Genomic DNA, 15,427 nt, shown 5'->3' with positions numbered 1-15,427 from the left:
GTTTTCCAAGAAAGATGCTGGTATTTATGAAGTTGTCCTGAAAGACGACAGAGGAAAAGATAAGAGCAGACTGAAGCTTGTGGATGAAGGTCAGTCCACCAGGGTCCATTCCGTGTGTTCCATACACCAGTGACCAGAATTCTAAGTGAGACTGAGCTGGGAGATTCAAGTCATGCTCGTCTTTTGTCCATAGGTTTCGTTTTAATTGCCATTACGGCAGAGCGAATTTTATTAAAAAACAAAAACCACTTTTAGTCTTCCTTTCAAGTCAGAAATGTAGTTTTGATCCTCAGAGAATGTATAGTTGACAATCCACTAGAGGTCTGTTTTCAATATCAATCATCATTTTTGTTTCAAACCTATGAAGACTGTTTCAGGATCAAATACTACCATGAAAAACATGTCTCAAAATAGTCCACTATTTTAAAGGTGGCAGGAAAGGTTATACATGGAACACAAAGCCTCTCAGTTAGTAGCAGAGCAAGAAAACAATTTCCATTTTCCCAAGGCCTCTGATGACAATTATATCATGATAAAGAAAACCTACATGGGACGCCCACATTTCCAGTTTTGTTCCCGAGCAAGATCTTTAACAACATTGCTGACGAACAGCAGAAGTCTGACTTCAATTTTGCCTTCCCACTCTTGGTGGAGGCAGGACTAAATGTGCTTTTTGTTTATTGGCAAAAAGCATTAATTAGGGTGAGAACTATCAGGGAACTCAGATGGTTAATTCACCATGAATTGATACCACAGATAAGAAAACTTCCTCTAAGGTAAACGAAGCCTTCCTGGGACTTAGGAAGAAGGGAATTCTAAAGCAAAAAATATTCCTGGGATTCTCACCATGACTCTTTCTCTAGAATGTAAATATGGTGACAGTTTACAAAGAATTTGAGGGAACAAAAATATCAAAATAGGAGCAGAGATCTTTTAAAACTTGATAACAGTTGAGTTCTTTGAGCTTGTATTGTCAATTGGTCAATAAGTCCATCTTGTGACAGGATGCTTTTGAGAGCGTATGTAACTAATTATGTGAGATTGAACTTGACATTGAGCACGTTTATGCTAAAGCTTTATGAATCTCTTTCCACAGCCTTTAAAGAGCTAATGACTGAAGTATGTAAAACAATAGGTAAGTTCTCACAAGGCAATACTTCCTTATTCTCTGGGGTGGGCTTGGTTTTGTTCAGTCGTGTCTGATTCTTTGCGACCCCATGGACTGTAGCACCTCAGGCTCCTCTGTCCATGGACTTCTCCAGGCAAGAATACTGGAGTGGGTTGCCATTTCCTTCTCCAGGGGATCTTCCCTTCTCAGGGATCGAACCTGTGTCTCCTGCATTGGCAGGGAAATTCTTTACCACTGAGCCACCTGGGGAGACTGGGATGGGCTTACAGGTGTGTTAAATACGTGTTTTCTTCTTGCAGCTCTGTCTGCAACAGATCTGAAGATCCAGAGCACAGCTGAGGGCATCCGGCTGTACTCTTTTGTTACTTACTACGTGGATGATCTGAAAGTTAACTGGTCCCACAAGTAAGTGAATAAAAACCTAACTGCTGTGTAGAAGTCCTTTCTCCACTCAGAGGAAGGACTGGAGCAAACAACAGCCCTCTCTTGCACTCAGGTAAGGAGTCTGCTTACTTCTCAAGTCTGATGTTGAGAAGTGTAGGACAGAAACATCCAGGCCGTCCCTTCAGTGTGAGGTTAGCACTCTCCCTTAGCATGGATGTGGTGAGGCCAGTCATGGCTTGGAGCATCTGTCTCTGTGATCTGTCGTTGTTCAGTCGCTCAGTTGTGTCTGACTCTTTGCGACCCCGTGGAGTGCAGCACGTCAGATTCCTCTGTCCTCCACTATCTCCCAGAGTTTGCTCAAACTCCTGTCATTGAGTCGGTGATGCCATCCAACCGTCTCATCCTCTGTCACCCCCTTCTCAAATCACAATTTGTAGATGCCTCTGTAACATTACCTCCACCTCCACACAATCACGCTTTGCCAGGTTCTTATCTGGTCTTTCCAAGCACACCTAACCTATGCTGTGCTCTGGACAAAACTGCAGCAGGCTGCACCACGTTTCCTGTTGTGTGACTTAAAGCTCATTGACCCCAGAAGCCTGATCCAAAGAGGTGCCCGATTTTATCATCATTGTCATTGTAGCAGTTGGCATAGTGGGGCATTAGCATGTTTTCTCAGAAGGCTTTGGACATCTCAAGATGACTCTGGGAATGTGTATTTGAACTAGATTGAGCCTGAAGATCCATTCTAATCCCAGGCTTCCTTTGTGCAATTGTGGAGGGATTTCATTCAAGTTCTTCTTGGGGATTCCAAGGCCTGAAGTAGGTTTCTTAGTCAAACCAGGCCTCCCATTGACACCATTGAGAGGATCCCTGACCTCTGTGCTTCACTGAAATTTCCTGAGCTGAGAGGCCAGCAGGCTGCCGCAGAAACCAGTAAGGCACATCCACCTTCACCCACTCTTGGGGTGCAGTGGACATTCGTTCCCAAAGTCCTTGTGCAGCCTGCCGAGCAGAGGTTACTGTGGGTCCCTGGGAGGAGTCAAACAACTGTGTACTTAGAGCTTCCCTTCAGTGGTGTTGACTTAAAAAACAGTCACAACCTGAAAGTTGAGAGTTATGGTTTTTTTTTTTTTGAGAGTTATGTTTTATTTGGTGCAAATTTTTAGGACTTAAGCCTGGGAGGCAGCTTCTCAAGTAGCCCTGAGAGAACTGTTCTGAGGAGGTGGGGGGAGAAGTCAGGTTACATAGATGTCTGCAACAAAGGGAAAGTAGTCTGAACATCAAAAGTATTTTTGTAAATTTAAGAAAACCAGATGTCTCAAGTTAAGGAATTCATTGCTTTTCTCTATATGGGAAGGTGCAAGTCTGGGCTTACTGAAATCATTCCTTTCATATGTATCTCAGCTATCTGGGGGCAGTATCTTGCATTTTTCACATCCTGAGCCCCTCAGGGCTCACCTGTAGGGAGTGGTTGCAGCCTCATGGTATTGATCCCAGTTATTGTTCTCCTTCCTGGGTGCCCTCTGGGCTCAGAAATTCACATTTGAGGGGCTGTGATCACTCAAGGCGTGACTTCCTTGTTTACTAATATGGCAAGAATAGTCCATTTCTCAGTGGACATGCATTGCTCCAAGCCCTTTAGAGGTATGAAATCATTTAATATTCAAACTCGGTGAGATGGGTACTTATCACTTAGTGACTAGGAAGCTCAGGCTCTGGGAGGTGACTTGCCTGAGGTCATCAACTCTGTGATAAGTGAAGGGCTGAAACCAGGAAGCCTGGCTGCAGAGCTCCTCCATCACAGCACTACTCTGGATTCAAGTTTCATTAAACGTCTAGATTGAACATTTCACCAGAACTGGGTCCCATGAAGCATTCATTTGTTTCTTGAAAATGACTTTACTTTTATGCAGAACAGCATTTTGTTAGGTTTATTGTTATTACTATTGATTTCCTGAATTCTTTTTAAAAAAATGAAAACAAGTAAAATTCCACTTTGAATGCCTGGAGTTTCATTCCTTTGTTCTATTTCTCACAGAATACATTTTAGGAAAGTGATTGTAAGGTAAAATAGATCAGATTCTAGGAAATTCCTCTGTGACATCTAGGGCATTCTAATATATCTGTCTGAAGAATAAGAGAAGATAGATTAATTGAATCAAAAGGCTTTACATCATCTCTAATAGAATTACCTGTTCCCCAAAATTAGAACATTGGGTTTTAAGGAAACTGCTGTCAGACTAGTAAGGCATAAGCTTCATACATTGTTTGGTATGTCAGCTACATGAGTGTTTTGTGTGCACACAGACGTGTGACTGTAAAAGGCTCAGGAACCAAGGACCGATTGCTCTCCCTGTGTTTATGTAAGTATGTGGTGTGATGCAAAAAAAAACACCTTAAAATGGGTTTGGATCTTGACTTTGCTCCTCTCTTCCCTTGGATCTTAGGCAAGTCATCCAATTTTCTGAAACTCAGGTTTCCCTCATATAAAATAGAAGCAGTAATACCTGTTCTAACTCATAACACTGATGGACTCAATAAGAGAATTAATCACACTTTGAAAACCGTGACATGCTTTACAGATGTAAGGTACTATTATGCGATCTTGTGGACTGTGTTCCACCAGGTTCTGTCCATGGAACTTTCCAGGCAAGAATACTGGAGCAGGTTGCCATTCTGTTCTCCAGGGGATCTTATAGACCCAGGGATCAAGTGCATATCTCTTGCATCTCCTGCACTGACAGGCAGATTCTTTACCATTGTGCTATGGGGAAGCCCATTATGCATGTTAGCCAGAGATTAAAGAACTCAAGACTTATCACAGCAAAGCAGAGAACTGTCTGCCTTTCTAACTCTTTAGGACATATACATATATATATTGCTCAGGCTAAAGTCTATGGGTACAGATGGGTTCCTTTACCCTATGTTTTATGACATTTTAATTTTAATATCTTTTAAAGAATGTGGTATATAAGAAAAATGCTGAATGTTTATTTGAAATCTGAAATTTCTGATGGAGATTTTTGTTTTTTTTATTTTTTTAAGTTCATTTTATTTATTACAACCCCAAACATAATACATGTTTGTTTTAGAAAATATATTTACCATCATACTAAAATTAGAAAGAGTTTATAATATGATACCACCCATGGCTTTCCTAGCCACAGTATGAACATTTTGAGGAAACTTCCAGTCTTTTCTCCATGCATAATTGTTGCTGTAAAAAAGTAGTTTTGTATAGTACCTTATTTTTTCTTGGTCTTCCCTGGTGGCTTAGATGGTAAAGAATCTGCCTGCAATGCAGGAGGGAGACCCAGGTTGGATCCCTGGGGTTGCCGTTTCCTTCTCCAATGCATGAAAGTGAAAAGTGCAAGTGAAGTCACTCAGTCATGTCCAACTGAAAGGTTGTTGTTGAATCACGCGAATACACTGGAATTCTTGGCCCCCGGAGGAGAAGAATTCAATCCGGGGCCAGAGACGAGGCTTGATTGCTCAGAGCTTTTGTGTAATAAAGTTTTATTAAAGTATAAAGGAGATAGAGAAAGCTTCTGACATAGGCATCAGAAGGGGGCAGAAAGAGTACCCGCTTGCTAGTGTTAACAATGAGGTTATATAATCCAAAGAATGTCTGGAGGTTGTAAAGACCTCATCAGACCTACTCCCATATTTACATTTTAAGATAACACTGTCCTCAGGCAAGATACATCCTTGTAAAGACCAGGTCTACTCCCATAATTAACATTTTAAGATAACAGAAGGTTGAATCCAAAGACTGTCCTTAGGCAGGATACATTATTGTTATATAATCCTAAGGAATGTGGAGAAAGAAAAAAAGTTTGTCCTTTCTTCCTCCTTGAGAATTCCAGACCCCTCTCTCCTTGGGGACCCCTAGACTCCCTATCAAACTGCCTAGGAAATGACTCTCTCACAACTCTTAGCGACCCCATGAACTGTAGCCTACCTGGCTCCTCTGTCCATGGATTTTCCAGGCAAGAGTACTGGAGTGGGGTGCCATTGCCTTCTTCAAGGAAGATCTATAGCTACGACTTATTTTTTTCTATTTCCTCACATGTTTATGAACTTTTCATAGAGTTTAACATCATTGAGAGTATATTGTGTGTGTGTGTTACTTGCTCAGTTGTGTCTGACTTTTTGCAGCTCCAAGGACTGTAGCCCATCAGGCTCCTCTGTCCATGGAATTCTCTAGGCAAGAATACTGGAATGGGCTGCCGTTCTCTTCCCCAGGGGATCTTCCTGACTCAGGGATTGAACCTGGATCTCCTGTGTTGCAGGCAGATTCTATACCATCTGAGCCACCAGGGAAGCCCCTGAGAGTACACTACTTCCACCTTTCTTCTCTTATTTCATCTTTAACAGTAGTGTTTGTAGACTGTCAGATCCAAGGGCTCTATTTGCTTTTATTGTCTTGTAAAGAAGATGATGTGCGGTTCTGCATATGACCAGCTACAGAATAGGAGGAGACACACATCCAGGGTCAGAGTAGGTGCCTCATTCATTTTGACAGCAACTCTGCTTCTCATTTATTCTTGGCCTGACTACTGAGCACATATTTACATTTGTCTTAAATAGCTTTGTAACCACGTGTGTCAGTAGATATCAGCCACAGATGAACCTCCTTAGATCTGTTTCTAACTAGTCTGTAAAAACCCCATTTATAGCCATAGACCATCTGTGTGAGACGTGCAGTAATAATATGTGGAGTTTGGCCTTTTCTGTTTAAAGATTAGTCCTACAAATAAAACCAAGCAGAAACAAAGATGATTAATACCCCTGAGAAGTACTGGTGCTGCAATCTGAGTCCAAGACCACTATTGGGAGGTCAGTGTGCAGACTGCCGCACCCCACCACTCCAGGCCTTGGAATCCTTGTTCTGTGATTCAGGGCCCATAATGTCTCTGAAGCAGAAGAGCATGTGAGGATCTCATGTTATTTTGAAAGTCTGTAAAACTTGATGATAAGACCTTCAATACAAGACAAAGTAAAGGTAAGCTCTGGATGAAAGCCACTGATAACAAGGTTTCCTTTTGATCAAAACAGTGGGACTGCTATTAAGTACTCAGATAGAGTTAAGAGTGGGGTCACCGGAGAACAGATTTGGCTGCAGATCAACGAGCCCACCCCCAACGACAAGGGCAAGTACGTGATGGAGCTCTTTGACGGTAAAACCGGACACCAGAAGATGGTGGACCTTTCTGGACAAGGTAAACGGGTGCTCTGCCGGTTAGAACCTAAAGTGGAGATTGCTGTTGCTGTTGTTCAGTTGCTAAGTTGTGCCCAACTCTTTGTGACCCCATGGACTGCAGTATGCCTGGCTTCCCTGTCCTTCACCACCTCCCAGAGTTTGCTCAAACTCCTGTCCATTGAGTCGGTGATGCCATCCAATCATGTCATCCTCTGTCACCCTCTTCTCCTACTGCCCTCAGTCTTTACCAGCATCAGGGTCTTTTCTAATGAGTCAGCTCTTTGCATCAAGTGGCTAAAGCATTGGAGCTTCAGCTTCAGCATCAGAACTTCCAGTGAATATTCAGGGTTGCTTTCCTTTAAGATTGACTGGTTTGATCTCCTTGCTGTCCAAGGGTCTCTCAAGAGTCTTCTCCAGCATCACAATTCAAAAGCATCAACTGTGAAAGATGTGGGCTTTTTTTAAAAAGGATGGAGGCTTCCTGTACTTTATAGCAGGTCCCCACTGGCTATTTTACCCTGGGTAGTGTATGTATGTCAATGCTACTCTCCCAGTTCATCCCACTCAAAACTTATTTAGATTTGCTTTTACTCTCTGCCCACTGAAGCTTGTTTAACTACCCCAACTCTCAAATCCCTCTCAAACAAGAGGCCTTAGGTTGTTTGACCAGCATGGTCCCCTGCAGGAAACGCACGAGCTCAGCCAGGCTGTCTCCGTGTGTGATGTGAGCAAGAAGAGCAGCCCTGAATAGCCTGTTTAGCCCAGCTGTCCACCTCCACAGCCTGTAAGCCTGGCTTTGTGCTGATTTTTCCCATCTGTAAAAGGGGGCAGACTGGTTTTATGTACATATTTTCTAGACGTAAAATGTTACAATTCCCAGACCTCAGGGGAACTTAAAGACCAGGTGAGAAAGATTCAAAAATGAAGCTGTATTTTTGCCTGACATCTTCAAAGTCCCTTACTCTGTAGGCTTGAAAAAAAATTATTTTAGAACTCTCATTTCTTTGTTTCTATGTCTTTTATTTTGTCTCCTGCATAGCATAGAAGCAGTGCTTCAGGCCAGCACTGGCACACGCTGTGATCAATTGCAAACGGACGGGCTGGACCACAGAACAGAGTGTTTAACTGTCTGTGACGTGCAGAATGATTTAATGAGAGGAAAGCTTTTCTGTTATTCAGGATTTTTAACAGAACCAACCCATATTTGAAACAGACCTTTCTTCCCATTCCTTCTTTTTTTAAAAAAAAACTTTTTATTTTGTATTGGGGGCTTCCCTGGTGGCTCAGATGGTAAAGAATTTGACTGCAATGCAGGAGACCTGGCTTCGATCCCTGGGTCAGGAAGATCCCCAGGAGAAGGGAATGGTAACCCACTCCAGTATGCCTGGAGAATTCCATGAACCTCTAGAGGAGGCTGGTAGGCTACAGTCCACGGGTCACACAGAGCTGGACACAACTGAGTGACTAGCACATAGCCGATTAACAAACAATGTTGTGATAGTTCCAGGTGAACAGCGAAGCTGTTCAGCCATACGTATGCATGTATCCGTTCCCCGCCAAACCCCGCTCCCATCCAGGCTGCCACACAGCACTGAGCACAGTTTCATCCCATTCTGTCTTTGGCTGAGTGAAACTTTGCTTTTCTGTTTGGAGGGTTGAAGTCTTCTCACTGAATTGAGAGCTTCTAAAATCCACTATTTCATGCTTTCTGCTTAGAAAGTATTTGCTTCTCTTGTTAAGCCTTTGAGTCATAGGGACTGCTCGGGTGCAGCCTCCTTCATAGCCCACCATGTCAGGTCTGGACTGATTACACTGCACTCACATTGTGAGCTCTTGTAGGCCCCTGTGTGTGGCCAGTTCTGGGTGAGAAAATTCTAACTTCTCTTTTTTTCTCTTCAAGCCTACGATGAAGCCTTTGCGGAATTCCAGAGATTGAAGTAAGTCCCCCCCTTTCCCAACGACGCCCCCACAGGACCCTTGTCTCTGACCCGTGCTCCTCCCCGGCTGAGTCAGTGGGACAGAGGGTCCTGAATTGGGGCAAATGCAAGCGGAGCAGCACTTCCCGCTGCTTTGCTGAGCGGCAGAAACAGAAATGCAGTCGGGGTTGGCTACTTGACAGTAACACTAAAACAAAAACCTTCTTTGTTTGCATGTTTGTTCGTTTCTCTCAACCACAGACAAGCTGCCATCGCCGAGAAAAGTAAGTAAACCCCTTTGAGTTTATTCCTAGTGTGGCTTCAAAATACAACTTTATTTTTCTATTATTACTGCAGACGGAGGAGAGTGAAAGCATTTTTTTTTCCTTTTCTTTCATTTCTATGTATATTTTTAAAACCTTAGGTGTTCCGCATGTGTTGTCCTTTAGTCTCTTGAGTAAGACTGTCTGGAAAAGAAGGTCTCAGGTTACACTGTAAGAATGGCTCCCAGCCTCAACATGAAAAATCTCTGGGCTGCAAATCACACAGTAGGTTGTTCATCGCTTGCAGCAGGCGGCCTATGTCAGAAAAGTGTATATATTGAGTTGGCCAAAACAATTCCTTTGGGATTTTTCCATAAGATGTAATGGAAAAATCTGAACAAGCTTTTTGGCCATGCCAATATGTTAAGGAAAAGAAAAAATATTAATGAAACTTGTAGATTGATATGTAAATCACTATAGCTGGTCCCCCAACAAGTGGTCCCATTTTTCTGAAAGACCAAGTAAGGCTGAGTGACCCTGACCCAGCGGTCAAGCCTGTGTCTGCACAAGTGTGCTGTCTCCCGACCCCTCTCAACTGTGCTTCACACACAGAGGAGTCTATAGAATCCTGGGATCTACAGGATCTACAGGATCTACGGATAAACCATCGTGATGATTCAGGCTCTTTCTCAGGGTGGGAGCAGAATTTGAAAACCATTGAAGGTTGTGGTTGTAGAGTCAGTCCTGAACTCAGGGACGGGAACCAGGAGGAGGAGGAGTGAGACTGTCTGCTGACCGTCTATCCCCTCTCTTGAATTCTCCTGTGGACAAGAAGCCTGACCCTCCCTCTGCTCCATGAGCTCCTTCCTGAGGTCTCTGGACCACAGTATCTTAGAGCTGGAAGAGACCTGAGAGCCTGTCTAGATTCCTGTTCTTAAATAATTGCACAGAGCACTTAATTCAAACAAAATCTTCCACGTGGACCCGATAACACAGGTGAGGGCCAAGCTATCTTCACGGAAGTCAGGATGAATCCCAGGTACACCAGGGAGCAGAGTAGACAAGCTTCATATCCATGGGTTTAATGCAAGCCCCACCCCCATAATGAGGAGACTGAGGTCCCCATACTGACATGACTCACCTAGTACCATCCAGGAAGTGGTACAGGGGGCCAGGCAGTGGGTTGGGGCCACAGGTGGTGTTACATGCAATGGAATCAACAGCAAAAGGCAGTCGAGACTCATTCAAAGCTTTAGCCTGACTTAGTGGAGAAGGGAATGTATAATAGAAATAAGGATGTAGAGTCACACATTTACTAAAGCAGGCTGAAAAGGAGAGAGTGGTACCACTGCATTAGTGCCGAATGAATGACTGAAAGGCGTCCTTCCATGGGACCGAGGCTGTCATAGCTTCAGCACAAAGCTTGGCGGAGCGGGGGGTGGGGGTGTCAGCCCTGGATTTCAGCATCCCTCCTACCCCTGTCCCCTCAGTCATAGAAAGGGGCCCTGCAGGACATCTGAAGAACTCCCCAGAAATGAGAAAGGGACTCTCTTTAGGGAAGGCCTCAAGGAAAGCCCATGTCTTCTCCAGCCTCCAGACCTCCTGGCACACAGCCTCCACTTATGCAGCTTTTCTGAATCAGAGGGGAGCCCATGGAAGAGGCCACACTCTGCCCTGCCCCCTCTGACCAGCCGAGCTCACTGAGCTGCAGGAGGCCCAGGCTGAGAACAGCCACTGGGGTTACAGAGCCGATCGTGGTGTGATCTCAGGTCCAGATAGAGGCACCTGTGTGTGAAGGAGATGAACGTTCAGAAACTGCAGGGTCATTTGCTTATTTTGCACAGTGAAAGCAGGTATACAATGACTATAAGGAGAAGGAAATTAAGTAGGACCATGAGTTCCGCTGGGTGGCTCTGTGTGTGTGATGGCTGGTGCTTGTGGTTTCAGTGATTAACCAGAAATGCCTGTGCTTACAGATCGTGCCCGGGTGGTGGGTGGCCTCCCCGATGTGGTCACCATCCAAGAGGGCAAGGTAAGTTTGGGGCACTCCTGTCCCCACTTCTTCCACACTGGAAAGGTGTTCCCGTGCCCCAGACTTGGTTCCCACCATCTTCATCATATGCTATGGCTGCTCATGCCTGACTTCAGTAGAGCCACAGACAAGGTTCAAAGTGTAGGCAGTTTTCCACTCATCTGAAGATGTTTTGTAGGCCAAGCATCAGGATGTTCATTTGTTTAATGTGGCTTGTGCAGACCTCTTAGTCTCTTTCCAGAAGTGATGTCCCTTTAAAATCAGGAGAAGCAGAAAATGTTCAATCGTAACTATACAACAAACATAATTGAAGAAAGAAGCAACCCCTAACGCTAGTGGAAAGTGGGCTGACCTATGGGATTCCTCATCTTTGAAGGGAAATGTGCTGTGAATCTCTATAGGCTCCATCATAGCAGAAAACTGACTTATTTCTATTTGATTTTAAACTGATATTTGTTTGCTCCATAATAATCTCTCTGAAGAGCAGTGAATGTCATGTGTAACCTGGGTTCACTTTCTTCATCCCTGAAAAAAGTGAAAGTGAAAGTGTTAGTCACTCAGTCATGACTCTTTGTGACCCCATGGACTGTAGCCCGCCAGGCTCCTCTGTCCATGGAATTCTCCAGGAAAGAATACTGGAGTGGGTTACTGTTCCCTTTTTCAATGGTAATAGTTTCTCTTAGTGGCAGTAGTTTGACTCATATTTTTCTTCCTGAAATGCATTTGCAGAATAATTCAATAAGAAGTTCTAATTAATCATGGAAAGAAAATAAATTTCTTTTTATCTACCCAATTCTAAATGATACTGTTATGGAAAAGGCAACAAGGCCCTTCCAGATAGAAGGGTATTCTTTTACATGTATATGGTGAGCCCTGCTCTTTTTCTTATAACTTCTGGACTTTAGTAAGAAAAAAATGCAAGAATGGAATTTAGGACTTCCCTGGTGGTCCAGTGGTTAAGAATCCATCTGCCATTACAGGGGACACAGGTTCAATCTCTGGTCCAGGAAGATCCCACATGCTGCAGGGCAACTAAATCCATGTACCACGGCTACTGAAGCCCGCACACTCTAGAGCCCATGCCCTGCAACAGGAGAAACCACAACAATGAGAAGCCCATGCGCCACAGGTAGAGAGTAGCCTCTTCGTGCTGCAACTAGAGAAAGCCCACTCGCAGCAACGAAGACCCAGCACAGCCGGAATAATTTAAAAAATTATGTATACCTATGGCTGATTCCTGTTGGGGTTTGACAGAAAACAGCAAAATTCTGTAAAGCAATTATCCTTCAATAAAAATAAATTAATTAAAAAAAATTAATTTCTTCAGATGAAAAATTCTAAAAAAAAAAAGGAACTTAAAATGTGAAGTAAATTCATCATCTTTGGTCATCAGGGAAATAAATATTAAAACCATAGTGAAATATGACACAGCAGCAGAATTACTAAAATATAAAAGTGACAACAAAAAATGCTGGTGAAGCTGCAGAGAGACTGAATCACTCCTACACAACTGTTGGGTATATAAACTAAAATTATACAGCTACTCAGGAAAACAGTTTGGCAATCTCTTAAAGTAATGAAATATGTATTTACCATACCATCCAGCAACTGTACTCCTGGGTATTTATCTCAGAGAGATTAAAATGTATGCTCACATAAAAACATGCACACAAATGTTCATAGCAGCTTTATTCATAATAGCCCCAAACTGGAAACAGCCCAGGTGACCCCCGCAGGTATATGCATACCATGGCACCCTTCTGAGCAACAGAAAGAGACAAATTGTTCACACCTGCAGTAATTTGGATGAATCTGCAAGGAATTATGCTCAGTGGAAAAGGTACTCTGGAAATGTTACCTCCTGTATGATGCTATTTATATAATGCTGTGGAAGTTATAATAATTGAGAAACAGAAAACAGGTTAGTGGTTGCCAGGAGTTAGGAACTGGCTTGGAAGTGGGGAGGTGTGTGTGGTTATAAATGGACCACAGGAAGGATCGTGGTGGGAATGGAAATGTTCTATATCCTGACTGATGTGGTGGATACACAAACCTGGACAGGTGATAGAACCGAATAGATCTAAATGCACACAAGCACAAGAACGCAGGGGAAATCATTATATCAGCATCTGTCTCCTGGTTGTGCTTTTATGCTGTAGTTTTGTAAAATGTTACTACTGGGGAAAATTTGGTAAAGGAAATCTATTATTTGATAGATCTAAACATTGATCTTTTAAAGTAAGAGGCTTTCAGCACAGATGGTAATATAATAAAATATTAGGAAAGAGGAATACATTTTGGCAGAGCACCTTTGCAACTGCAGCAGCTTGAGTGGGTTTGGGGGGAGAGAGAAAGTGAGCAAGACGGGACATGAAAATGAGTCACATTATTGAAGCAGCTGTGGGGCTTCTGCTGCTGGGCTTGTTGACACAAACGAAATGGAAAAGCGAGCAGGTGGAGATGATGACAATGAGGAGATGTCTCTACTGAGACAGGGTCCAAAATGCCACCTTAGAGCAAAAGGCCTTGGTGTGTTTATGGGAACTGGAAGCAAATGCCTTCTTGGGGCTTTGATCATAAGTGTTCCCAAAGCCAGAAAACCAAGGCCCCAGAGAAACCTCCTCAAGTGTGATTTTGAAATGTAACTTGCACAGGTGCACACAGCCTGGCCCGGCAAGTTTAGGCTTGTCCTCCATCCGGTCACCCCCAGAAGGATGCCTCAAGGTGGGTGTTACATCTGATACATCTCCTCCCCTCTCCTAACACCTGTTTTGCAGGCGCTTAACCTCACGTGCATCGTGTGGGGCGACCCGACTCCAGAGGTGTCCTGGCTGAAGAATGAGAAGCTCCTGGCCTCGGATGAGCACTGCAACCTGAAGTTCGAGGCTGGCAAGACGGCCTACTTCACCATCAGTGGGGTCAGGACATCCGACTCGGGCAGGTACGGGCTGGTCGTGAAGAACAAGTATGGCTCGGAGATCAGCGACTTCACTGTCAGCGTGTTCATCCCAGAGGAGGAAGCCAGGAGCGTTGCAGAGGAGCCCCAGAAGGGCAACAAGAAGGCCAAGTGACCGGAGGGCGAGGGGGCCGAGGGGCCGAGGAGGGGAGAGCCTCGGCCAGCTGCCTTGGGTCACGTGTGTGCAGGTGGTTTGAGCTGAGCACCAGGAAGCCTCCAATTCCCTATTTTTGTGCCGGCTTTGGGGGGTGGCGGGGGGATTGTCAAATCTTTGTTCATGTAAGAAAGCACCAAATAGCAACATTTTACTCATTTTTCTTTATTCACAAATTGTGTTAAGAAAATAACATTGGTAACATACATGTTAGGAAACAGTTTTAAGGCAGAGACCAGAATAGAGTCAGAGGGATGTAGACCGATGGTCAGAGGAAAAGCTGTGGAGCTGTGTAGACGTGGCTGGCCTGTGAGCAGTCGGCTCTCCCGGTTGTCAGTGATGTGTCAGCATCTTGTCCCAGTGAGACCAGCCGGTAGGCCGGCCGGTCTGTGTCGAGCGTTGTGACGGCAGCAGTGTGCATTTGTGGGCGGCTGGTGATCTGGAACCTCCCGGTCCTAATAGATAGTTCCCACCCCTCTCCCCCCCATCAGCGCTTCTCTTGTTTCACCATTTTGGCTGCCTAGCTGGGTGGTCTCCACTGCACCTTTCTTGCCGCTTCTTGTAACATGTCTTCTGATTTAAATTCCCTTGGCTAAAACAGTGAACTATTGGTATCTAGAGGATCCGTAGAAGAGACTATTCAAAGTTTAGCTTTAGGAAGTTAATATTCAACAATATTGACGTAATAAATTTAAAAATCTAGGCCTTAAACCCTTGAAGTTTGACTTTAAAACCTTATTTTTCCAATTTAAAATATTAGCCACTGAAATATTAATTTTAAGAGTGTTTTAATAACATAAGTTCCCTTTAACTTGTTAAACTGTGTGTGTGTTCAGTTGCTCAGTCATGTCCAACTCTTTGTGATCCCATGGACCATAGCCCACCAGGCTCCTCTGCCCATGGGATTTCCCAGGCAAGAATACTAGAGTGTTGCCATTTCCTCCGCCAGGGATCTTCCCAACCCAGGGATTGAACCTATGTCTCCTGTGTTGCTGCCGGATTCTAATTAATATATTTGCTTTTCATTTTAAGTAACACTATTGTCTGACTTAACTGACGAAAACTTTCCAAGAACTTAAATAATTTTACCCATTAAACTAAGCATATAAATATAGAAAATGTTGATTTCTCTCATATGTTCTCAAATTGTACATGAACTTAGTAAGACTTCAACATAAAATCACAATCAATTAAACAGTTTAGTTAGAATCGTAAGATAAGTTGTTACTAAGATAAATGATCAGAAACATTACCAGTATGTAAATATCAAATAGGAACAGACTTCATAATGCAAAAATACTAATTTTACCTACATGTAGCCCCTAGGGCCTGAACAAAAGGCGTGAACTCACACTGTTTGCCATGGGGAGCTGGACACCAAGACCTC

General features: G+C 43.8%; 1 protein-coding gene across 2 annotated transcripts in view; it reads left to right on the top strand.

The window, feature by feature from the left end:
• Positions 1 to 15,159, top strand: part of MYOM1 (myomesin 1) — a 122,330-nt gene extending 107,171 nt beyond the window's left edge. For both annotated transcript variants that reach the window (XM_027525783.1, XM_027525784.1), the window contains 8 exons: positions 2 to 89; positions 1,097 to 1,135; positions 1,429 to 1,534; positions 6,575 to 6,738; positions 8,620 to 8,656; positions 8,897 to 8,919; positions 10,875 to 10,930; positions 13,708 to 15,159. In XM_027525783.1, the coding sequence (XP_027381584.1) occupies positions 2 to 89; positions 1,097 to 1,135; positions 1,429 to 1,534; positions 6,575 to 6,738; positions 8,620 to 8,656; positions 8,897 to 8,919; positions 10,875 to 10,930; positions 13,708 to 14,001 (807 nt within the window). In that variant the 3' untranslated portion in view covers positions 14,002 to 15,159. The remainder of the gene's footprint in view (position 1; positions 90 to 1,096; positions 1,136 to 1,428; positions 1,535 to 6,574; positions 6,739 to 8,619; positions 8,657 to 8,896; positions 8,920 to 10,874; positions 10,931 to 13,707) is intronic.
• The last annotated feature ends 268 nt before the right edge of the window (positions 15,160 to 15,427 follow it).

Source organism: Bos indicus x Bos taurus, chromosome 24 (assembly GCF_003369695.1).
Source record: "Bos indicus x Bos taurus breed Angus x Brahman F1 hybrid chromosome 24, Bos_hybrid_MaternalHap_v2.0, whole genome shotgun sequence".
NCBI classification, from domain to species: Eukaryota; Metazoa; Chordata; class Mammalia; order Artiodactyla; family Bovidae; genus Bos; species Bos indicus x Bos taurus.
The sequence above is the reverse complement of the archived record's forward strand: the minus strand, read 5'-3'. Positions and strand labels throughout refer to the sequence as shown.